This window comes from Aythya ferina (assembly GCF_964211825.1).
Source record: "Aythya ferina genome assembly, chromosome: 8".
NCBI classification, from domain to species: domain Eukaryota; kingdom Metazoa; phylum Chordata; class Aves; order Anseriformes; family Anatidae; genus Aythya; species Aythya ferina.
Window position 1 is genome coordinate 5,849,896 of NC_140304.1, and position 24,810 is coordinate 5,874,705.

The following is a 24,810-nucleotide window of genomic DNA, read 5'->3' on the forward strand; positions in this document are numbered from 1 at the left end:
GATCTATAGGCAATCACAGACCTTGAAGTTGTCGTGTAGTTAGTATGCTCATCATTCAGGCTAAATAAAAAGTCTGAAACAAAACAAGCTTCTTTATGAAGTGAGATAACAAAAATAATAGACACTACCATTAAAGATACTGAGCTGCATGGCGACAACAGGGCAAGAACTAACGAGGAGAGAAAAATACCACTTCCCAAGTGATTAATTCTGCATGCAGGAGTGGGCACACAGAGCAGTTGGAGCTGAAAATATCAGGGGAAAAACAGGAACCTAAGGAGAAAACTCCAAACATGAGAGAAGAAATCAAAAGCATAAACCTGAAAAGAAACAAAATCCTGCCTGATGAGTTCTGTGTTGAATAGAAACTATACCAAGAAAGTTACCCACTGTATTCAGGAATACAGAATTATGTACACGTACTTGATAAAGAAACAAAATACCTGACAAATACTTATCACCCCCAGTGGCACTCATTCATAGCTATGGTCAGATACCGGTTGTCTCAGAGATTCCCAAACCTGCTTTTCTCAAGCGCTGGCAATAGCCAGCCGTGCGTGGTGCTGGGACAAGAGGTGTAGGTGCTTACCATACGGTGCTGGTGATAGCTATAGGTACCAGCCCTATAACAGATCAGGTATGCTTCTCTACCCCTTCCACCCATACATTCCAAACACACATCCTTACTCCCTCTCTAACAGAGGACCATTACCCAGCAACACCTGACTTTAACAACATGACCAATGCTTTTTGTTGCATTTTCCTACCATATGATTTACCTCCATCTCAGTGCTCCTACTTTGGGATCAATCCTAATCCAGGTGTGCACTGCCCTGCTTATGAAGTACCTACGGGCCTTTGCTCTGTGCACAGCTTCTGATAGGAATGAGAAGCTAGCTCCTGATTGTCTGCACTAGTCATGGCATACAAAAACAGAAAAGGACATTTCAACTTCCCTACCTGCTACCTAAAAGTTATCAAATGCTAACAGCATGAAAATTGTACCAGGTTTATTTCAAATTCCTTATATTTTTCAGCCAGCTGTGAATAACAAAGCATGCATACAATATTAGCTGCACATGAATCAGTATAAGGTCCTTTCCTCCTCATATTCAGGCACAGTGGCACTTTCAACACCACCTTCACTCAAGTACAGGTTGTTTATTCTGCATTAGTCATAATCAGATAAACTGCTCAGGTTTCCCTTTAATAGGTTTCTCATAGAAATCAATTTTCTAAATATCTTTTTCTGGCTGTGGGCTGCTCAGATGCAATTACAGTTTAGCTCCTAAATTTACTTCTGTGAATTTAGTAATGTTCTGATTTTGAAATGAATCTTATTTAGGGATTAGAAAGCTTGATGATTTTGATATTTAAAGCCAAATTACATTCTACTTATATATGCCTATGCTGAAGCTTTTCTTGCAACTTTCTGGATCCAAGCACTTCAACAGAACTAAAGCACATCTAGCACGTCTTCTACTCCAGAATTTGTTGCTTACCAGCTGAAAACCTGTATGACTTTATGATACTCAAGAACAACAGCACTTGAGCAAGTACAGCTAATTCCCGTTATTTCACTTCTTCAGCAGGGAAATGTGTCACAAAACAGAGAAGTTACAACTCAACAGACAATATCACAGAACTGCAAACAGACTCATTTATAGAAAGAGTAACAGAAGTTCATTACAGTTTGCTGACTCTGATATAAAAGTGGTATTCCAAAGTTTTATTCTAAGTGGCAGAATTGGAAAGCTTTCCTTCATTGCGACTGCAGTATTTCAGTACTTTGAAATCTTCACAAAGACATCTACAGAGATTAATCCTGTTAGAACCCTTGAGGGATTTGTTTGTTTTAAACTCTTATCTTCAGGTATTCTATCACCCCCACTACCAAGAGAACAGAGAATATGGAATAGACAGTTTGGCTAATACCAGTATAGAACATAGGAGATGTCAATCAGTGAGTCTGTGAGTCAATCCTATTTCTCTGTAACAAAGTACCACCTGAAAAATAAAACATTGCAGTGTAAACTGAAAGGGAAAAAAAAAAAAAAAAAAAAAAAAAAAAAAAAAAAAAAACAGCTTTAAATTGCTTCCTACTTTCTCTAACCTATCATAACACTTGCTGAAAATGATTTGGATGGATATCAAAAAATAATGAAGAATTACAATGAGATCCAATCTGCCACAAAAGCTCTACTCCCACTAGCAATAACATAGTTATTATGCCTCTTTTAATAATCTTTACAAACACGGCTGCATGTCAGTGGATCAAGCAGATTTATGCTTTCTTTAATTTTGTTCTTTCCTGTGAAATGGCTGTTATGATAAGAGTAGCACTTGGATAAAAGAACTAAGCATCTTTATCTGAAGGCAGCAGAGGAATCTGAATAGACTATGGCATACTTGTATAAGTAATCACAAGTAAATTACTAATACGGTTGCACATCTGAGGGTTAGTGAAGAAATATATGCTAAGGAAATGGTTTCTTACCAGCATGTGTAAGCAACAAGATAGAAAACAAATCTTTTGGACAGCTGAAAGATTTCAAAACACACATTATGTACCAACTTGAAAAAAAAGCAACCTATAAAACTGGGGAAAAAGTCTGAACCTTGGTGCCATCATGTACTACATTGGATGTACATCCACTTTCTGGGGCAGTTAAGATTTTACTTGGATAGAAATAAATAAAATACAATATTTAGAGTGATGGAAAGCAAAGAAATATATACATTTTGTATAATTGGAATATATCCTGCTGTTGACTAAATTAAAAAAGTATCTTGGAAAGATGGGAATGGCTTTATTGATTTATTTTTTCTCATGGAGCAAAGAGAATGTATAGGAGAATTATAAAAAATAGTTTTTCACATGACTTTCTGCTATACTTATGTTATTCCTGCTGTAGTTACATTATACCTAATACTTAAAATGCCTCTTGGGTTTAATCTAAGGCTTACTGAATGTTATTAGATCATCTCTCTTCAATTAATGTTTCTTTCCATACATTATACATAGCCTCAATTCTGTCAGCTGCCAAAGAGCTTAGTCATATAGATTTCATTTGTGGAATCTATGAGCCAGAAAGCATTATACTTAAACTACAAAAACAAGTGCCCTGAGTTAATATGATACAAGGAGACCAGCTGTGTTATATCTCTAGGTTTTTGCCAAGTATAATTCAAAATCTTATGTGGTTTTAAGCAACTGCTTTACCAATTATATGCAAAAAGTGTATCTGACTACTATCTGTTTTGGCATACCCACAACTCAGTGGAATTTAAAGCTGAGAACAAGCTAGCAACCTAACCCCCAGTTGGGAAGCAGAATTCATTCTGAAGCCTGCAAATATTTGCTATGAGCTACAGAGAGTGACATTAAACAATCTCCAATATATGAAGACTGAAGGAATGTATAAAAGGGACTTACAGAAGGCAGTCACCACAAAATGTATTATTTGATAGTACTGGAGACATGTCCTCCATGATGCGACACAGACAAACTCACTGGTGCATGAGTCTGAAATTCTTTACTATTTCCTAGATCTCTATCGATGCAATGCGAGCATGAATGCAACAGAAATGTTTCAAGGCAGTGACCTCAAATGTTTGTCTTATTTCAGGACTGCCAGAACACCCTCACCCAAATTTGAGCATTTTCTTTGGTCTCTAATAAAGCAGCTGATAACTAATCAGCACTATTTCTGGAGGAAAAAATGTAATTTATTATATATATTATATATTTGATATATACATAATATATAATATATATTATACATTATATTAGTATAATATGCATATAATAAATATATAGTAAATATATGTTTTCTCTATATATGATATAGTATACATACATTATATGTATAATATATATTATGTACAATATATAAATATGCTATATATGGTATATATGATATATAATATTATATACTATAATTATTATATACTATTAATATAATATTAATATTACAATATGAACACAATGTTAATATACTAATGCTAATTATGATATATTAATATAATTATAATCATTAATAACATTATTTATTCTGATATATGTATATATTATGTTGTAGGTATATATAATATATATTATATACACATATAATATATACATATAAAAATATACAATATAAATAATATATGAATAACATTATATGTATATAATATATTAATATATTATATTTATAATATATTATAAATGTTGATTATGAGCAGAAATGTTGCTGGATCATTATCAGTGACCACACTTAAGAGTCAAAAAGGCAGAATCATAGATTGGTTATAGCAAAGCCAATCACAAGTCTGCACACATGAGAAAAAAAGGGCACCTAAGCTTTAGCTGATGGAAGGAATTGCCAAAGAAGGATTGGAGAAGATAAACTTGATATTGAGAGCTATGATCAAAGATCATCAGAGAATCATCATCAGCAAAAAAGCTGAAAAGAAATATTAGAAAAAAAAAATCCTAAAAAAAAATAACATTGAAAAACGAAAAATCAAGATCAGCCAGAAAGGTATTATGACAAGCAAGACCAACCATGCAGGAGAAACACAAAAACACACAGCATCAACTAGAATTTGGGGCAGGATCACACAACAGATATTCTGCTTGCTGGTACATACATGCCTGTGCTATGCTTATGAACAAAATACTGACTACCACACAGTACCATTAAGCAGCATATCACAAAGGACACCAAAACAAACTGAGGGTACTTCAGAAAGAGGTTGTTCCTTTATTATTCGTTCCTTCTTTCCTAGTTTCTTCAACATGCTGAGTTCCAGATTAGGTGAAGGTTCCCATGTTGCTAATTCAGTGTTCTGCCATGCAACGTGGACTTTAAAGCAAGAGGAACTGCCTTAAAAACAAGGCTGCATAAAGGTACAAGATATAAGACTGTTAATCAGTAGCATTTCATTACAATCTCTGCAGGCCCCTTATCTGCATGTGCTACTGTTACCTCTGCTCTCACACACGCACACACATACAGAAAAGGGACACTCACAAAGTAAATCATCATCTGCTTTCTCTGACAGTTACCCATCTGTGTCCTCCCACAGCAGCACACAGCTGAAACTCCACACTGAACAGGAAAGCACAGAAAGAGAAGGACAGGGGAATGCCAGGTTGTTGTTCTGACTAGAGAAGGACTGGTTAAGCAGCACACTCTAAAATAGCTAGATGAGATACAAAGGAAAACAATAGTAAGCAAGATAACTGGGTCAGACAGAAAAATCAGGTTGAACAGTATGGAGTAGTCCCATGCTACCATGGAAATGCAATCGTGACCACCTAAACACCTGTGGCACCGCCTGAAATTTTAATCTTCTTTCAGAGACATTCACAAAATTAGTAGTAAAGACATTTTGTCACTTTGTCGCAGATGCTGTGCACATCTGCATTGTATTACTCTGCTGGTTTGTATTCAAACAGCCTATGTGAGTAGCTATGAATCCTACTTTAATATGCAAAGCAAATGAAAAAAAGTGTAGATAGAAGTGTACAAATGAATGCATGGGTGTATTTCTGAAATTCCAGAGTATGGCATCTACTTGTTCTATGAAGTTATGTTGACCATTTTTATGTGTGTGTGTACATATATACACACACACACACACACGAGTTATATCCCACTTGATCTGCTTTTTCAACAGAAAACATTTTTATTCAGCCATTTAATGTATCTTAGTTAACAGCTTCAGCTACAGGACCTGCAAATATAAGTAATTCCTGGAAAGGCTAAATGTTAGTTTTGATAATATAATCACATTTTTAATGCTTCCTCACATATTTCAGAAAGTATAACAAACAGATAGCATAGTGTGCCACCACCAATGAGTGTGCTGGCAAAAGGTTCCTTCCTCCCCCAGAAATGTTGTTTTCTCATGGAAAATTAAACAAGCCTCCTCCCATGCCCTGAAGCACCATCACAAACAGCCACCCTTTAGCACTTCTTTGCTGAAAATTTTCAGAAGCATGTTTGTGTAAATGATGCATTTTATTCAATTAGTATTTCACAATTCTGCTAATAAAAAAAAAAAAATGTAGTTAATTCCTTAATCACATTCTTGTTACATTGAACTTTCTTGTCTTGAACATTTTACACCTCTGAGTATCACTAAACACTACGGCAGTTGCACAGGTACTAACCAATCAACCCTATTCCATTGATCAAAATTCAAATCAACATCACCTGAGGAGGAGCGTCAGACTTTGTCATAAGCAGATGCATTCCTCACTGGATTTTATGCATTAGAAAGAAATGGTGGAGAAGGTTCAAAATAGACACTGAGGCACAGTGAGCACTGTGCTGAAACAGTCTCCAGAAATCAACAGGAATTTCTGCAATTCTGCCATGAATGATCAACAGGTATCTTATTTAGCTGTTCCTAAGAATCCATTTGGATTCTGGTTTCAAATAAATATTCATATATTCCAGTAAATAAGTTTAATATTAAATGTATTTTGATATTTGAGTCTTTCCCCTAAGAATGAGATCTTGTACAAGTGGTTTTAAGAGCAATAAAAGTAAGTTTGCTTTTGAGTTGCATTGAACTTTCTGTTTTTAAATAATGAGGAGTCTGCTGCACTTCAACCCGCTAACTTAGCTGTAATTATCCCTCTGAAATTAGAGATTCCATTTATGAGCTTTTGGTTTTTCAAAGAGTCTTCCATTGTTCTGATGTCTTCACTTTCCTAGAGCACTTCTTCCAGTTGTGGTTTTGACATTACTTTTGAAACGCTGCTCTGCTCTACACTCCATAGCATGTGGAGTGTGATGGATGGTGCTATGCTTTCTGCAAAGATTAAACATGACAACAGGTGGAACAAAGAACTGATGACCACTCTCAAGGAACCACAGGAAGCAGAACAAACTTTTGGCCTCTGAAAGGACAGTAACTACTAGTCGTGCAACAGAATTTGGCCACTGTGATGTGGTGACAAACATTTAATTGGTTCCAGATATGTCACCTGGCTTATAAAATATCATGGTTATCTTCAGACACTGCTGGCCATGAGAGGATAGGAAGACAAGGTGAACCTGTGTTTGCCCTCTCATTATAGTCTGCAAACCACTGTGCTTTAATTTGCTTTAAAGACTACTTAGACAACATCTTATATCTCTGTCCTCTTAGACTACACAGGAAAATGTTTTCCATCTACTTAAAAATCAAACCAAATTCTTTTTTAGAATCCTAATTTAAAGTTGTCAAAAACATGTTCAAAGCCATTCTTCTCCTCTCTGATCTATAAGAACTTGCTTGCTACTTGCTTCATTGGAAAACTAATTTCTAACAGTTATCTGTGCTGTCTGAAAATGTGGATACATTTGTTTAAATGCAGTATTAGTGAAGAATTAACGCTGCAATACTGAGCTTATAAAGTGAAAGATGGTAAAGATTAGATAGTGGACTCATTAAACTAAGTGCACCTAAAAAATAAATGCCCTGCCTTAATAAAAATTGTAGGAACATCAGAGTTTTTGAAGTTTTCTTTAAATTTTCCTTGGACAAAACTTAATTTTCTACATGGTAGGTATTTCAACTAGATAATCAATAGGCTAATTTAAAATTTTGTACACAGTGACTACCATTGAAATTAGTCAGCAAGCTGCAAGAGCTACATTATCTTTCAGCTTACAGTTTATTCCAATTAAGAATATATAAACCTCATTATGCTTCTGTTCAAGAATTAAGTCATAAGAATTGTACTAAAAGAAACCCTGCCCATTTAATTTATTCATTATTTCATGTTCCTGTTTTATTGTTTAATCATCCTGAAAAATGATACAACATGGACCACAAATGAGTTCAGTGAAATGATATACATGCAATAGGTGTTGCTTTCAACAAAGATTACATTTGATTCTGGTGAAAGCAATGTTTTGCCACCTGTGCATGTTATACGAATTAGAATTGGAAGCCTTTAACTGATGCTCACACCAAAGCAGAGTTTTATTTTTTCCTTTTAAGCTTTAAATCTGAGAATTTGTTTTCATGAAGTGCTATTTTTCTTAACATGGTGCTGCACATACACACACAAGAATCTTCTGCTGCAGTGTGGGCTGTCTATGGAAACCTTCCACTGAGCAAAAACAGTTCTGCAAATTCTACTCAGTACACTTTTATTCCAAATAACTTGATATGGCATTAACTAGTCTAAGAACCCCAAAAATAATTTAACATGCTGAAGGAGAATAGCTGTAATATCAAATAGCATTTGCTACATGCACATCCATTTTCTTGGCAATATTTTGTTACATACGTTACTGGAGGAAAAAAAAAAAAAAAGTAATTTACAGTTCCATAGAACACTCTTGAAAAACTCTAAGAAGGATGAATACAGTCTGAAGAGGTATTCTGAAGTCTTAAACACCTCCAGTTTCTATGTTTTATGAAGAATGAGCTAAAATAGATTGCTTATTTCAAATAGTAATTTGGATGCTTACTACAAACTTTTGTTTCAATTTTTCTGACTCTAATTGTGCTTAAAAATAATTTTAGTAACAGAAATACTTTGCTCAAGGTAGTCCTTGCTTTTCACAATCATAAAAAAAAAGAAAAAAGAAAAAAGAAAAACACCTTTAATCACATAAGGTCAATAACTACTGTAGAAACACTGTCTTAGGGGTCATAAGTCTTCTAGGTTTTAACTGTTTTCCACTATCTCCACAGTGCCACAGCAAAGCATACACCAAGAAAAATACAACTACAAAAACTGATATTAAAAGTTTTTGTTTTTTTTTTTTTTACTACTAGATTATTAGTTGTGACCAATCTCTGTTTGTTTGTTTGTTTGTTTGTTTTTTCAAAACAGAAAGCATAGGCAAGAAACAGCTGGGAGGAAACAGACATGTCTGGATGAACAGAGTCGTATTAATTATAAAAAGTGCCACACAGTGCAGGGACAGAGTGATCAATTGGTACACTATGGTTTAGGAGGACTTAAGGAATATGGAGATTTTGGCATCTCCTTTGAGACCATATACTTCAGAAGTCTAGGCACTACTTCTGGTGTATGATACACTGCATTTGATTTCAGGCAACTTTGCAGGAAGAACAGCAGAAATTCACATTTATTGCTAAAATTGTTCTCAAAGTGGAAGTTTAGATGCTCCTGCAGTACACTCTGTTTCCTGATTCTTTACAAGATAGCATGGACAGAGCTTATCCAGAGAACTGGATACTACTAGGTAATAAGTTTGTTGCAATAAGGAAGATGTAGACTGACAAGTCTGCTATTTCCAAACACTGTTTTATTCTTTGACCTACTACTTCATAGGCACGCATAGACATAAATAGACACAGTTCAGTCTCAACTTCCCATAAGCATTCATGTTGGAATGACTTTAAACAGATTAGGATCAGGTTAAAGGTAGCTCATTCAGGATCTATCTGCAATGCAAAATGAGTTCAGCTGAACCTATCTAGGTAGTTTGATTTGCTTTCCCTAGTACATATCAACAAACACTGAGATGTCATTAATGCTGGCACATCTAACCATTATTTGTTACAGAGTCCCATTTCCCAACCAGACAGCTCTGCATTTCCTGTGGTCACCTAATTAATGGGTATCTATTAGACCCATCTGCAAATCTTACCAGGTAATACTTTCACAAGACTAAATTGAGCTTGCCACAGCAGAAATGATGCAGTACCTTGGGGTACAATTAGCTATACAGAGACATACTTTATCCTAAGCCTTAGGCGCAATCAATAATGAGTTTCTTTTCTAAGATGTTATGGGGTTATAAGCACAAGATGATAGGCTTAAATTACTTAAGTTTTGATGACCTTTTTCTATTTGGATCCTAACTCTCAGCAAATATGGAATTAGACAAAGTTTTATTATGCAATAAAATACCCAACCAATTCTAAAATTAAAAAGTTTAACAGCCTAAAACATAAAGCAGTATCTTGTCTGTGTAAAAATTTAATAGCTACAATATTAATAAAACAATGAGGACCAATGTGGACCAATTCTGTCCTTCATTTCCCTGTACACACAGGACAGCACATCCCAACTGGCTGACAAATCTTGGAACTCGAGTGCCAGCTCCAGCCCAGCTGGCAGTTAAAGACTTCAGAAATCCACCGAAGGCACTGAGCCCTTTGTGTGACCTCACTACAAGTACCCAAGCAATGAAATTGTCACATACTCTACTTAAAAGTTAATTGTCACAGCTTTTCCCACAGAGGATTTTTCTTCGTTACTTTAAGAGCTTTATATTGAAGGAAAGAAAAAAAAAAAAAGCAACCTATTAGCATATTTTTATTTCTTCAGCATTTCTCTCAAGTGTTTTTAGGAATTCTCCCTAGACCAAAAATTTGTTTCTATAAATGCAATTCACTTTACCTACCTGTACCTACTTAAGTGTAAGCATGTAATATAGGCTAGCATTTTTGGCTCTCACAACAGCACATACACAGAAGAAAGCACATCCACAAACAACAGTTAACTTCACCTGTCCTAGCAGCTAACACATTGGATGTCAATTGCCCACAGAAAGATTCTAGACAGCTCTCAGGCTAAATAAGTGTAGTCATCTAACATTCAGCAGAATAGACAAGACAACAGATCCTACCTTCCATGTGTCTCCCCAAGCTACACTTTCCCACAACACACAGGGTCATTTCCAACTCTCCAACTACCTATTACTTTCCTAGAAACATGCATTCAAGTGGAGTACAGACATTTTTAATAGAAGGGAATCTGCTGTGGCACTGCTGTGCCAGCCAAACTGTTCTTTATCCTTTTAGCATTGAAGAGGTCACAAGCAAATTGTTCTTATATTTAAAACAATTTTGTTGCAACCATAAAGAAATAACATTGGAATATACAATTTATTACCCCAATACATTAGAAGCCAAACCATTTTAAGTAAAAGCCCAAAGGTGATTCTCTTGCAAGACTATCGTGAGGGGAAAAAAGCCCACAAAGAAAACTAATTCCAAATCTAATTTCAAAATTTACAATGTACATGCCCTTTCCAAGGTTACACAGTCAGACACATGAAATCAGGGAATACAGCCTAGAGCACCGTAAGAAAAATGATTGGTATGTGCAGTAAGTAAATAGGATATGAAACCAATTAGCAAATACGTGTTATGATGCATTAGGATGCATGCAGTGTAAGAAGCAGACAAAGCTGCTAGACCTCTACATCTGTATCTGGCTGCATTACGGTGCTATTAGCCATGGCCTCCCAGCAGTAAGTGCTTACTTACTGTGTTTCCACTAAAAAGGAAAAAAACAAGGGCTCCAATGACAGGAGGAATTAGGACCAACACAGACTTGAAAGAAATAGCAAATATGTTTGGAGCTGAGAGACAACTCCAAAGAGAGAGTAACTTACACAACTGTAGGTGATATACAATTATATATTTAGTACTTCAGGAACCCTTATCTAGAGTTACAGACTGAGAAATATTTAGTATTGCAAATCCCTGGTCCATCCCTAAATGTGTAAATGTAAGTCAGTTTACTTTTATATCCTCATTCACATTTTAGAGCATATTAAAATGTTCCTTCACGGTCACAAATCATTTGAGTTTCAAATCTTTAATTTTTGTTATGTTGGGGTTGTATAGGGCAAAGACAACTTTTTATTGGATACTTCAGTTCTCAAAGTTGACACAGAAAAAATAATCTTGCCTTCTAATTCAAACAGACCCCTATAATTTCCCCCAAGAATAAACCCCTAAGAATTTCCCCCAACAGAGAAGGATCCTGTGTAACATATATGTACAACACTGGTTTTACTACCTTTGCAGTTATGATTTTCCTTCCATGGGCCCTAGAAAAATCCCCTTACCAGGTGGACTCTTGAGAATACAGGCAGCTGAGCATAAAATTGAGCAGCCTAGAGGTTCCTCTAATGAGAGTGAGGGATCTGTCTTGACCACTCCTATCCCCAGAATTAAAGGAACTTAATTCTGCTGTTGGCATATATTCAACTTGCCTTTGCCACTGCTACAACTGAAGGCTATATGAGGTGATTTTATAGAGCACTTCTTAGGTAGGCTCAGAACACTGCAATATTTATTATCAACTGTAACACAAACCTTATGAAGCAGAGTTGATTCAGTGATGGTCATAATTCATTTTTTTTTTCTTCTCTGTTGTGGCATTATTTTTTGTTTACTGAGATGTGCAGGGTAATTTCTTATATTTCCCCCACTAAACAGCAATGACACCACAGAACTTAGTCCTCAGACTATATGAGATTTTCATTAAATAGCATTTCAGCTGAAGTTATAAACACAATTATTTCATATATGTTGGAGGATGGAAGGATTCCAAACTGAAGTTACTTTATTTTATTGGTGTGTGCTTCTTTCAATATGCAAAAGTCGTTGACATTGTTCCCATTTCATTTTAAAGTCACCAAAACAATTTAATTTCAATATTTTAGTAGGGAAGAAAAATATAGTAACTTGAGATATGTTTTAGTATCTTGAACATTTCCATAAATACTCTCTCTGATAATAGATTATGGGGTAAATTAAACATTCACAGTTCTACACAGACCAAAAACATTTTAAGAGCAGTTTATTCCCTTGGTTAATATCTAGGTGGCAGATATTAACTTAGGAGATGATCTTCAGGATTTATTTGCCAATCATAAAATCTAGCTTGTCAGTGTTAATACGGTTATGCTATGTGTACGTAGTACTTGGAAGAAAATTTATACCATTCATTACCTACAACACTGTGCTTTTAAAGCTTAGTAGTTTGTAGAGTGCAGCAAAAAAAAAACCACCAGCATTGTGGAAGCAAGAGATAAATGTGTATGGGCAAGGAAAAAAAAGATGCTTTGAGACTAGTGTATAAGACTGAGAGCTAGGACACCTGGGTTCCCTTCCCAGGCTTCCTTTATCTTCTAATGTGACCTTGAAAAAAGGATGTCACCTCTTCAATTGTCAGAAGTTAAAAATGAGCCTAATTCACATTTAAGTGAAAATACCTCTGAGCCTCAGTCTGAAGAAAGCTGAAGAGTCAGCAAGGCAGTTCTGTTACACAGGTCCTGGTGCAACTTCAGGCTCTTACCAAAGAGCTCAGAGGCCCTTGCCTGAGAGTGCCTGACACCACTTCACATGCTCTTCCTGCAAGGCAGCTTCACTCTTCCTGCTGCTTTGCCAAGAAGTGGGACGAAACAGACTTGGATTAGCTGCAATCAGATGCACCAGCAAGAAAATCCCTTCAGTGGTGCTTTATGCTGGGCAAGTTTGCACTTCTTTACACCATTAGAGTCATACAGAGGGTTTTGCACATGGACCATCGTTCTCACCTATGCCTAACATACTGAGTCACTTGCTCAGTTTGCACAATGACAGTCATGAAAAGCCAGAGACACCCTGGAAACAAAGCATGGTGACCAAGAACAGCTTCCATTACGTGGAAGATTGAATCATCTGTGGTGGTGTAACAGTTGGAAACTCAAAATAAATAGTCTCTTCTGTATAGGACAAGCATTTAGACAAGGCTTAAGCACTCATTTCCTGGGTTATTTTAATAAGTCATGAATTATAAGATATGTTGTGATTTGACACCCAAAATTTATCAAGTGTTTAGGCACTAGTGTTGTAAACATTGCAAAGGCTTTGTAAACTTTGCCTTTCTTGACTGATATCTAATTGGAAAAATCAATAGGTCCGGAAATGTGTACGAATTAGCAGTTGGGGACAATCAGATACTCCTTCTGCCCATGAAGGGCAGTCACAGAGATGTGGCTTCAAGTCTGGGGTCATTGCATCCAGCTGGCTTCCTGCAGGCAGAACTGGGGCACAAGCTCTACAGAAATGTTGTTTCAATCATCACATGGTGCTTGCTGAGAACAGTGGGGACCCACAGTGCAATGACTAATCCCTGTGAAAGGCTAAGCCTGGAGTGACTCAACCAGCTTTTGAGATTAAGACATTGGTATTCTTTTTTTTTTTTTTTTTTTTTTTTTAAATGCTTCTGAATTTAGCTTTTTATTTGGTGAGGTCAGTCAACTTTTGCTCAGCTGAAGGAGAGCAAAAACTCTTATCTTTGATTTTAAATCAGACAGATTCAGAGCATTGCAGTAGATCACATCTGTCAACATTTGAAAGCTACCGTACAGGGAAAAAAACAGGGATAGACCTTTCATTGAAATACTCCATTGAACTCTATTGAAATGCATTAGTCTAAGATCTTTTGTACTAGGAGAGCTTTCTGGGGCACAGAGCAGAAACATGGGTTTCTTTTTTTTTTTTCTTTTTTTTTTTTTTTTAATGCAACAAAAGCAAAATGCTTTCTAAAGAGAAGCAGTTCATGGATATATTTAATATTTCTAATACTATGCTTTAACCAAGCTAGTCCTTGTGAATAATCTATTTACTCATCTTTATGATAAATTTGAAAGTAGCTTTGATGCAATGCTTTTATAATTGATAGATGTTACGCTTTTAAGGTCAGAATTGAAGAGCATAACCACCTAGTCTGATTACTTATATAACTGGCTAAAGATTTTCAGGCAGTGTTTTTCTTTATATGTAATGGAAATCTAATTAGCTTAATAATATCATTAATACCTTTAACAAGACAAAGACAACAATAGACTCCTAGAACTATTTCCAGCCAAACATTTCATTTCAGTCTGCAACATTTCCTGAACATTTTACAGACATTTGGCATCCAATATTAGCCGAGGTAGATGTAGTCCAAAAAGAAAGCAAGAAGTCATATGTAGCTTGCAACACCCTTAGTACTTACCTCTCAGTATCTTAACAGGCATCTATTTATGTTCAGACAGATGAGCACATACAATTAAGAATACAACTTGAAATGTGGTGATGCTAAATTCAAACACGACCTGAGGACTTACCCTCTATCCAGATGTGGTATATGGGTCTGGTATACACCTGTCTTCCTGTCTTTCAGCAACTGTTTAACACTGCTTCTCTACTGTCTGGTCATTCCATCCATCAAGAATCACTGCTTGGACTTTTATTGCTATTCCTATTTCTCATTTTTCACTTTGTCAGTTTACTACAAATGCCCTTTCCAGCACTTTGTTGCCTCCAAGTGTCCCTCTTGGGTTACAGTAAAACCTAGTACCTGGGAGGAATCTTTAAAACTTGCAGATAGCAAAAGAATGATCTAAATGTTTGTAAATATTAGCGCATACTAGCCAACAGACAAATTATCTAGGGACTGAGTCAAATCACTTTCCTAGGAGTCTCCCTCCAGAGTTTCACATTGTGAAGACTGGTGCAGCCTGTTGAGCAATCCAAATGATGGCAGGCTCTAAAACAGAAAACATTCTAAAGAATGAGGCCGTAGCAGTCCCCACAGTGCAGAAAACACTGCTGGTGTTAAGCTACTATATCACATACAATCTTAAATGAGGGAAATTTCAAAGGAAGCTGGCACATAAAAATAATGCTGTTCTTCACTGTTAACCAAGTGCTCTCCCAGCAAAATGATATAAAAAGCTTCCTCCAGAAATGTGAAGGAGCAACAGCTGAACTTACCCTATTCACACACATTACTAGATATAAAACTTGAAGGAAATGGCACTTGCAACACAAAGTGAACACAACACTTAGGCTCTTGGTAGCTGTATTTTTTGGGAAGGAAGGAGGTGGGGTGGGGGTCAACAGAGGAATAACAAACATGCTAGCTGGCTGAAATTATTAGGAAGTAGGATGATGTAGTAACATTCTATAAGTGATTGCAAAAGAGCTCTGAATAAGTCAAGTAAGAGGATTTATGTATATATTATACACACACACACATATACCTCAGCTTCCACAGCAGTTGGTATGATAGCTTACCTTTTACAGCATTATGCCTGCTGTGGCTCAGCCTAAAAAGTATTCAAGCTTATCTTTTCTTCAGAGATGATTTTTATACCATGGCTTAGAATCTTAAATAAAATGCTCTATTCACTTGGGACTTTGCATGCAAGTATACCTTCTGTGGAGGCTCTTGCATGCCACAGCTGACATTGAAACTTTTACATTTATTCAGTGAGAAGTAAAACTTAATAAATATACACACACACCTGATGGTGATATAACAAGGTTCCATGCTGCTCACTGCCCAAAAGAAACATTTCAGGCATACAAACAAGCTGATATTTAAAGCCACTTCCAAACAACATTAATGGCATGTTATTGAAAAACATCCCAAAATGACATTGTCCTTCATGCAGTGTCCTTTTTGCAGCCCAGTAAAACAAAAAAAAACAACTGCCAGTAAAGCTTTTAACAACACATATGCTCAGACTGTGCTAGTTTGTTAGATTCGGCTATTGATGCGACAGGTCACAATGCAATTTAGAAGCAATTAAAAGGTAATGAATGTGCTGAACTGAAACCTCTGCCTGGGAGGCTTTTTCTGTGTACAGGGGAAAGCAGATAGATTTGTGTCCTTCAGTAATTTCTGCTGGTGAAACGACAAAGCAAAACGTTTCTGAAATGGGCCTCAGATGTCTGAAGGACAGCCTGCTTTTGCGAATGCAAGCACTGCTGAAATGCTGTGGTACACCAGCTTGAACTTCTATACAGAATCAAACTTCTTAAACTAGTAACTACAAAATATTCTTTCGCCATAGTAAATTTTTTGGGGGAAACAGAAATCTGACACTATCCTTTGGAGAGAGTAGGATTAGTTTCCTATTTAACAAGGTAGAAATTAGCTGTATGGTTAATGACAGTGTATGTCACGCATTGATTAAAACAATTACATTTTATTTAGCCACAGGTCTTCAGAGTAGTTTATTCACATTTGAAATATTTACTTGAAATCACGTTTCATGGTTATGCTTTCATTAAAATCATTAGGCCATGTACCTCAGAGCACTTTGTTGATAAGCCATGTTGGGCCAATTAAGTGCAGAAACAGGGTACTTGTCTCACTGAACCTTCTAATTTGGGCATGTACTTTTCTGACTTGTTTAGTCTTTTGACCACTGTTACTGGAATTGATGGATTAGCTGGCTTTAAACCTATTCAGGCCAAGCTAAGAGACGTAGGAAGTCAGTGTTTTGAGTGTCAAAACTCAGTTTTCTAGGGAAATGGTGAAAATTATTTTCTTATTGCTTTTAAATATATTAATACACATAAGCATGTACATTTTTAAAACTATTGCAGCTGTATATATTACTAAATTTAAAATACCTATTTTCAAACTTATAAGTACTTTATATACACAGAGAAATATCTATCTAGATGACACTGAGTTAGAAAGACTATGCTTGTGTTTAATACCACACACATTTGCATGCACACTTATTTTCATATACCTGAGTTTCCTGCCTCATCTCACGATAATTCCTGCCTAGGAACAACTAAAGAACAAGAGAACCTGTGAAAAGGCACCTGCTTTTACAGAACATACAAGCAGTTTATCCTCAGGTGAGCCAGAGCCTATTGTAGCTCTGTTTTGAATTATTGATATTTGAAAAAACTTTGGCATAGACCTAATCAGAACATTATGATATACAGTATCATTTGTAAATGGTTCACAAACGCAGTTAGGTTTCTCGCAGCATATTAAGCACTCGTAAAATAATTTAGGAAAACCAGCTTCAGCCAGCTTCAGAGCTGTGTTCATTTTGCTGTTTATAACACAAGATCTCAAAGACCAGGGTGCAGGTCCCAGGACACAGGCATGACGGCAATAGTACCACCAGTGCCAGAAGTGCTATGGTCTGCTGAAACCTTGCTGTGCCTCCTTGGCCTCAGTGGGGCTCAGCCAAGGGAGGGGACAGATGACCATACCTCTAGCATAAGCAGCTGCTACCAGTGACCAGCCCTTCTAGCCAGAAGTATCTTTGTGTATTAATAGTGACAATTCTGGACTAGAGTTTGTCAGAGACCAGTAATAAGCAATAAAGTTATTCTGAAATATACTCCATGCTTATACTTAAGATATATAAAGGCTCACAAATCAGCTATTTTATTTATGAATGCAGGCATTTTTAAAATATTACAAGATGACAGACTGCAAGGCTAATAATTGCTTACCTGTTTGGAAATAAAATTAAAAACTAACTGTTCTTACTCCAAATAGAATGTCAAATGACTAGAGTTCAAAACCTATTGGTTTGGGGGAAAATAGGTGAAAAGATGGCGTACTCTTCATGCAGAAATATTTTCTATGCTTTCAAAAGTCAAGAATGCACAAAGATTCTTTCAGATGTATGCATTTAGTCAATTTTAAGCTAAGATATAAAACATTTACACTTAATCTTCCATTGAATACAGTATTGACACTTCAATGAGACAGTTACAAGATAATATTTAATAGCCCATAATAAATTGAGACTTATTATGCTAATTTTGTGTGGCCATAACACACTCTTATCAATAAAATTAATTCTACTATTCAGCTCTGTTATTTGTTAAGGGATTCAGTTAAACTCCTTATCCAAAATATATTTTATACCACACACACACACACAAATCTGTTATGAGCCAAGAAACATTGAGGTACCCTCGTAAAAAACAGCTTGAAAAGTAATTGACTGAAGCTTCTTCCAAGTTAACATATTTTTCTGATATTAATAAAGATGGCAGGATCAGGCTTAAAGACGAAAAAATCTGTATCAAACTATTGTCATTCAGGGCTATGGATTCTGTTTAAACTGCTATTTCCAGTATTTCCAAGGCTAGGAAGAAAAAAATAGAAATCTTAAAATGCCTGGGGGTGGCTTCCCAGCTTGCATTTTGTGAGACTGTGAATTATTTCACATGACAGAGGATAACTGCACATAACCCCATTTAATGTGATATGGCACTTTTTTTTTTTTTTTAAAGCAATTTATTTCAGCTGCTCATAGAAACACAGTGAAATCCTATTAAGGAAAGTATATCAGGGCTACCTGTTGTAGATGGTTTACAAATATAGGTATCCTGGCTCCACAATAAAGGTTAGCTCTGTTACTTGGTAATACTGAACAGTCAGCATAGCAGCCACCAGCTCTCTAGGACAAATTTTTGTGAGAACACAGTCTGTCTCAAAGTAAATTGGTATTTTGACAGGATATACTGTTATGTTTACAACAGAAGAGAAAAACAGAGAAGCCAGGAATAAAAGAGAGTGACAGTGATTGACTTCAGAGATGCATTTCCTGAATATGATAAATATGATAGAGCAACCATACCATACCTCGAACGTAGAACAGCTACACAATTTGACCAGTGCCAGGGATCAAGCATGAACTTCATCCTTCCAGTGCAGCAATCAAGACACCACAATACTCTGCATTTGCCTGATATGCTTAGAAAAGTACTCTGCCAGAAATGGAAACAAGCAAAGTAACCGACTAAAAATGACTGAAAAGCCTCCAACAAACTTCTGCTCACAGGTTCTGCAGCAGTGACCTAACCTTGGCATAGGTTCAGTAGGTACTAGTAAGACTTTCCAAATCTAAAATGAAACTGCTGAAGCAGCTCAAACTGGGGAGAGGGAACAAATGAGTCAGCTGAGCCTGGAGCTGGGAAGTCGGTCGGCATGGTCAAGCAAGCTGCCAAGTTCTGCTGCACAGTAGTGTCCATTCCTAACCTCACTAACTGAGTAACAGCACACATCTGCATCTTTGTATGCACCTCTTCTGAGTCCTGCTTCAAATCTGGAGTACTTGGCTCACAAGTGTTTCCCCCCCCCCCCCTTTTTTTTTTCTTTTTTTTCCTTTTTTAATGAAAATTGAAAATACACCACTCGACAACTCTGGAAATTAACCTGCTGATTTCTGTGGCTGCACACTGATGCTGACACGCAGTTACAAGCCTCCCAGTTTGTCTGCACTGGGCTGACCAAATTCCTGAACTGTGCAACTCCCCACTCCCTGCTCTGTGCCCACTGTTGCTTATCCCAAGCAGTAAAGGGTACAACTGTGCAAATGAGCCTAAAGGATATAAATACTTGAAGATTCATAGGTTTGGCTATTTAGCTCCAATTTCTGTCTTGGAAAGTTTCCTTATTGTATTTGACAGAGAGTAATGATCTGGAAATGTCATTTAAGAAGTGTCACAAGTTTGGGGAGCAAACTTAACCACATCCAATTCTGTCATCCTGGCATGACACTTATTGTCAGAGCAGGCCCATTTCATATGCATTTCAATAACACATCTGTAGACTGAATCAGAATAAGTTCCTGAAAATGACCCTGGAGGCAACAGTAGCAGTAGCAATAAAAAGATGTAGACCTTTATAAATGGAAATAACAGAAGGAATAATTAGCATAGTGATGTTGTTAACTTCAGAGCATGCTACCCTCTTTCTTTAAGAGTGGAAAGAATAATTGGATTTTTACAAACCTATAGGTGCAATAAAAATAGCTCTAATTTACAAAAAGGCAAAAAGCAGGTTCTTTAAGTTTTATGAGACTCCAGTATTAAAGCTGCATAATGTGGCTCTCTTGCTGCAGACATTCAAAAGCAATCCCTTTTTCATCTGTGCCTCTGTGTATCTTACAGGTCTGATCTGAAAGCCACTGAAGTAATGAGTCTTTCCATGAGCTTCAGTAGGCTTTGAATCAGATCGCGTATTATCATTTCACAAAGCAAAATGGAGCAGTGATTCGGGACAAAGAGTAACAAATGAATGATCAAGCTACATGGAAGAGCCAAAGAGATAAATGTACAATTCTACAAACAAATATTCTGTAATTTTGTGCTGCCAATGAAATCACATTGGATGAATTCTGTCTCATGTGAAAGCATTCTGCAATTTTTTTAATTTTTTTTTTTTTTTTTTTTTGTAGAAGACAGCCATGGCCCTACTTCTGAGCTGCATATAATTCAGAGATCCTACCTGAAGAGTTAAATGTAAGGGCTAAATTAAACATGGAGTTGTGCACTTTACCTCTGATTCAATAGGGTACTTAAAATGCACTTACTCTAAGTGCATTGACTTACGTTTGAAGTTAAGAGCATGTATAACACGCTGGATCAGCAGTTGGTAATCCATTTTAATGGGGCCTCCCAGATACCTTCTCCTCCCTCTGAAATGCCGCCCTCTCCTTGTACCATTCCCAAACCCTCATTTTGTTAACCTCCCTCTTCTCCCATGTCTGCAAACAGATAAGTTAGGGATATGTGGACCTTTCTCCTCTCCTGGTCTCTCCTTCCCCATACAAAGGTTTTACACTTTCTCCTGTACCCCTCTAGGGCTTCACCCTCCCCTTGCCTTGGTGTGCCTTGTTAGCCACATGCCTCTCACCGCCCGGGGACGAGCGTGTTTGATCAGAGTTCAGGAGCTCCAAATTTTACCAGTTTCACACTGACAAGGAACATTGACCCAAATGTTATGGACTTGTCTCAGCAATTACTTCAGTCAATTTACTAGACCTGAAAGAGCATAAAACTTCTAAAAGATGAAAGCAAAGTCATTATCTGAACATAACCTGGAGTTACCCTAAGAAGATTCTGTATTTCCACTGTCTATGAAGAATTCTGAAATCACAAGTAATAAGCTTTTTCCCACAGACCCACATCTAGCAAGGTCCAGGATACAAGTAACTGGTGAAGAAACAATATAAAAACCTAACGAGACAAAAGACAATAGCATTTCAAGGTGTCTAGTCAAGCAAACCCTTGACATTAAGTTAATGCTTCCAAGAAAACCTGAGCAACTCAAAATGAAAAGGCAAAGACCAAACATGATGATGAATAAAAACTGAGACCAAGAGAAAGACGGTTGGAGACAGGAAAGTGGTGATTAAGTGTCGTGTGAACTAAGAAGAAAGATGAGTGTCATAAAAAGAGAAGGGGAAAGCTTCCACAGATAGGAGCGTACTCAAAAGGGAACAGACTGAGTGAAGATGCCATAGGGAAGGTGTGACAGACTATCGGCTACCTGATTAGCATTCTCATTGTGCTGCTGCTGTCTCCAATATTACATTCATAGACCCTGATCAGCTCCCTGCAAGCATACCACTTATTTGTAAAGAACTGGAAAGAAAAATACCCCCTCATCTTTCTTCTCAAAAGTGCAATTTCACTGAAGTAGCCTTTATCAGGAGGGGGAGGCTCCCGATGAGTAGCATATGTCTGAAAACAACGTATCGCAAGCAACTAGGGCTAGAAACAGCTCTTTGATACCACTAAAACCAAGGAAGTCTCTTCAAGACCGATTACCAGGTAACAAAATTCTACAACTGGTCAACATGCAGAGATACAAAGAATGACTCCTTCAGTTTTATATATTTTTACACCCCCAATTTAGCTGCCTTTCCTCACATAGCTGCATTTAAAGGCATAAGGTAGCATAATTTTTCAGATAAAAATGTGCAAATCAAAGTTAATAAATGCTTGTTTCTTATTATTTTTAAAACAGTGGAATTTCTGTGAAACACAGTGTTCAAAGTTATGCTGCTATAGTTTAGTAGTACATTAATTGCCATATATTTAGGATGACCTGCATACCACTCCAACAGCTTTACATAAGGAGTGAAATTTATTTTCTATGCTTGCCGAAATTCAGAAAAGCATTTTGCTAAGGTCAAACTTAAGGACTTACTTAAAGGTAAAAAAAATAAATGCTTCCTTGAACTGGGACCCCAAAACCCTCAATATGTTGTATCCTTTCATGACTCAACAGTTCACATCTCTTCTTCTGATTTATTGTAACAGCATTAACAATAACAAATGAAGTTGTTCTGTGCTTGAGATACAAGACCAAAAGCAGTTTCTGTGCAGATATTTGATCCTGCTTCCAAAATAAATCTATACAAGATAAACTTCTTTTTCAGGCTTTTTATCTGTTTAATAAGGGTCACCATTTCCTGCTTCAGCAGCGTACATCAAACTGCACAATTCTTCAGAGAGGATTATTTCTAGCACACTACTTCCTAGAGCATGACTACTCTGTAATATCCCTTAACAATCAATTAAGCCTGAAACAAAGTCTGATATACAGTTAAATGCTTCAAATCTTTCCTCAAATCCTTTGAGTGAACAAGTACCTTAAAACTAGTTTATAGGCTGAGGACATTTGAAAAGCCATGGAAATGGTAATACTAAAATAGTTTAAGAAAACCTTCAGGCTAATGCTAACTTAAGCAGTATTGCTCTTCTAGCATTCTGATTTTTGTTCATTAAATGAATTAAAAAAATCATAGAAGCATTCAATGTAACTTATATTAAGCTATTCTTAAAGCATACCTTTCATGCAAGGCTCAATAATAATAATAAAAAAAAAGCACCAGAATTTTGCTTTCCTATTATATGACCCTAACATAAGGGGAAAAAATAAAAGTAGCAATGGATTGGAAAAGTCCATAATGACCTAAGGCCTTGATGAAGACACTGAATGCATGATTATTATTATTAGTAGTAGTAGTATTTTCTTTCATGTAAACAGCCCTCTTGACTTCCAGAGGGACTTTTCAGGGTGTGACGATTTTCACATACATATATTTTCTGACAGCAGCTTGAATTCTCAGTGCCTTTCAAAATACCTGCACCCACACACCATGCAAACAGAACAGGAATTTCACTACATACCCTGCAGCTGCATGCATTCCCCATGGACTTTAACATGTATAAATTCTGAGAGTTCAAAAGAAAAACTTTGAAATACTGTGGATATATGTAGCAGGCATTCCAATGATGTTTTGGTGTGCGGTAAAAATTCAAGAGAAGGTGCATCACCTGCAGATGGCAGTATCTTATCACATTGTCCTAATGGGAAATTAATTCCCTGGGTTTTTATGCTTGATAGTGAAGAGGTTTGGGGAGGGCCAGGGAAACTAAAAGCCTTATTTATCACACAGGAAAGCCAACATTTAGAATCTTGCAAAGTTTCCTTGTTCACAGAAAAATGTGCATTTTTTGTTGTTTTTCATTTAATATATATATATATATATGTATATACATATACACACACATACATATCTAAATTTCTGCATTTTTTTTTGTCTTTACATTGTTTAACCTGATTACTCATTCTTGCAACAGGGGCACCATACCTGGCTACTCTGTCTGCAAGCAACAGCAAGCATCATGAGTAAATTATTTGCCAGCAATAAAAGCTTTACTGTACACTGTATTCCTTGAAAAAAAAATGTTCTGATGTTTAGGGGTGATAATAAAGCTGTTTCCTGGAAGACAGAGATTCAGGTTAGGACATGCTGAATGCACACAAAAAATTTGTACAGCCGGTGAGCAGTATACTTTAACTCAATCTCCTTTGCAAGCGGGTTGAGACCCATAGATATAAGGTGTACACACTGAAGAGGGGAAGGTCAGAAATCTTAATTTTATATACAATTCTTAAGCACTTCCATAACTAAACACATAACAAGCTTCAGTTGCATTGAACTTTAAGCTACACTCTGAAATTTGACCCCCTGGCAGTATGAACTCAGTCTACCACAAATTCTGTCAAACTTGTTCATTTTGCAGCATTCAGGTGCTCCATTTCAAAGTATTTAACTGTTTTGCATAAATTATGAATTCAAGGGCAGGTACATAATCTCTTTGTATAAATAATACTAAAACACCTCACAAAATACTATAGGAAGAAGAAACTATAAAATAGTTTGTAATTGCAAAATTCTGCAATCAGCTGAATTGCAAGCAACATGAAAAAAGTCAATGTGCTGAACTATGATGAGAACATCTTTTCAAAAAGCGTTACCCGTTCAAGAGACAAGCTCCTCCCTCAAATAAGTGAAGAATGATAGTTGTATAAAACAAGTCAAAAACTATCACAATGCACTTGTCACACTGATAGAAGGAAAATGCATGTTAGAAGCAGCTCGAGTGATGCAAAACCTTCATAAAGAGAAAGCCAGAAACACAAAAGCTACTCAAAATTTT

The 24,810-nt window shown here is 36.5% G+C and overlaps 1 protein-coding gene across 5 annotated transcripts in view; it reads right to left on the bottom strand.

The window, feature by feature from the left end:
* Positions 1 to 24,810, bottom strand: part of LOC311441012 (uncharacterized protein) — a 383,622-nt gene that overhangs the window by 138,374 nt on the left and 220,438 nt on the right. The window contains exon 1 of one of the 5 annotated variants that reach the window (XM_084528635.1): positions 19,154 to 19,308. The exons of the other annotated variants lie outside the window; for them this stretch is intronic. Coding sequence (XP_084384761.1) covers positions 19,154 to 19,212 — 59 coding nt within the window. The 5' untranslated portion in view covers positions 19,213 to 19,308. Of the gene's footprint in view, positions 1 to 19,153; positions 19,309 to 24,810 lie in introns of those variants that run through there. 5 annotated transcript variants of the gene reach the window in all.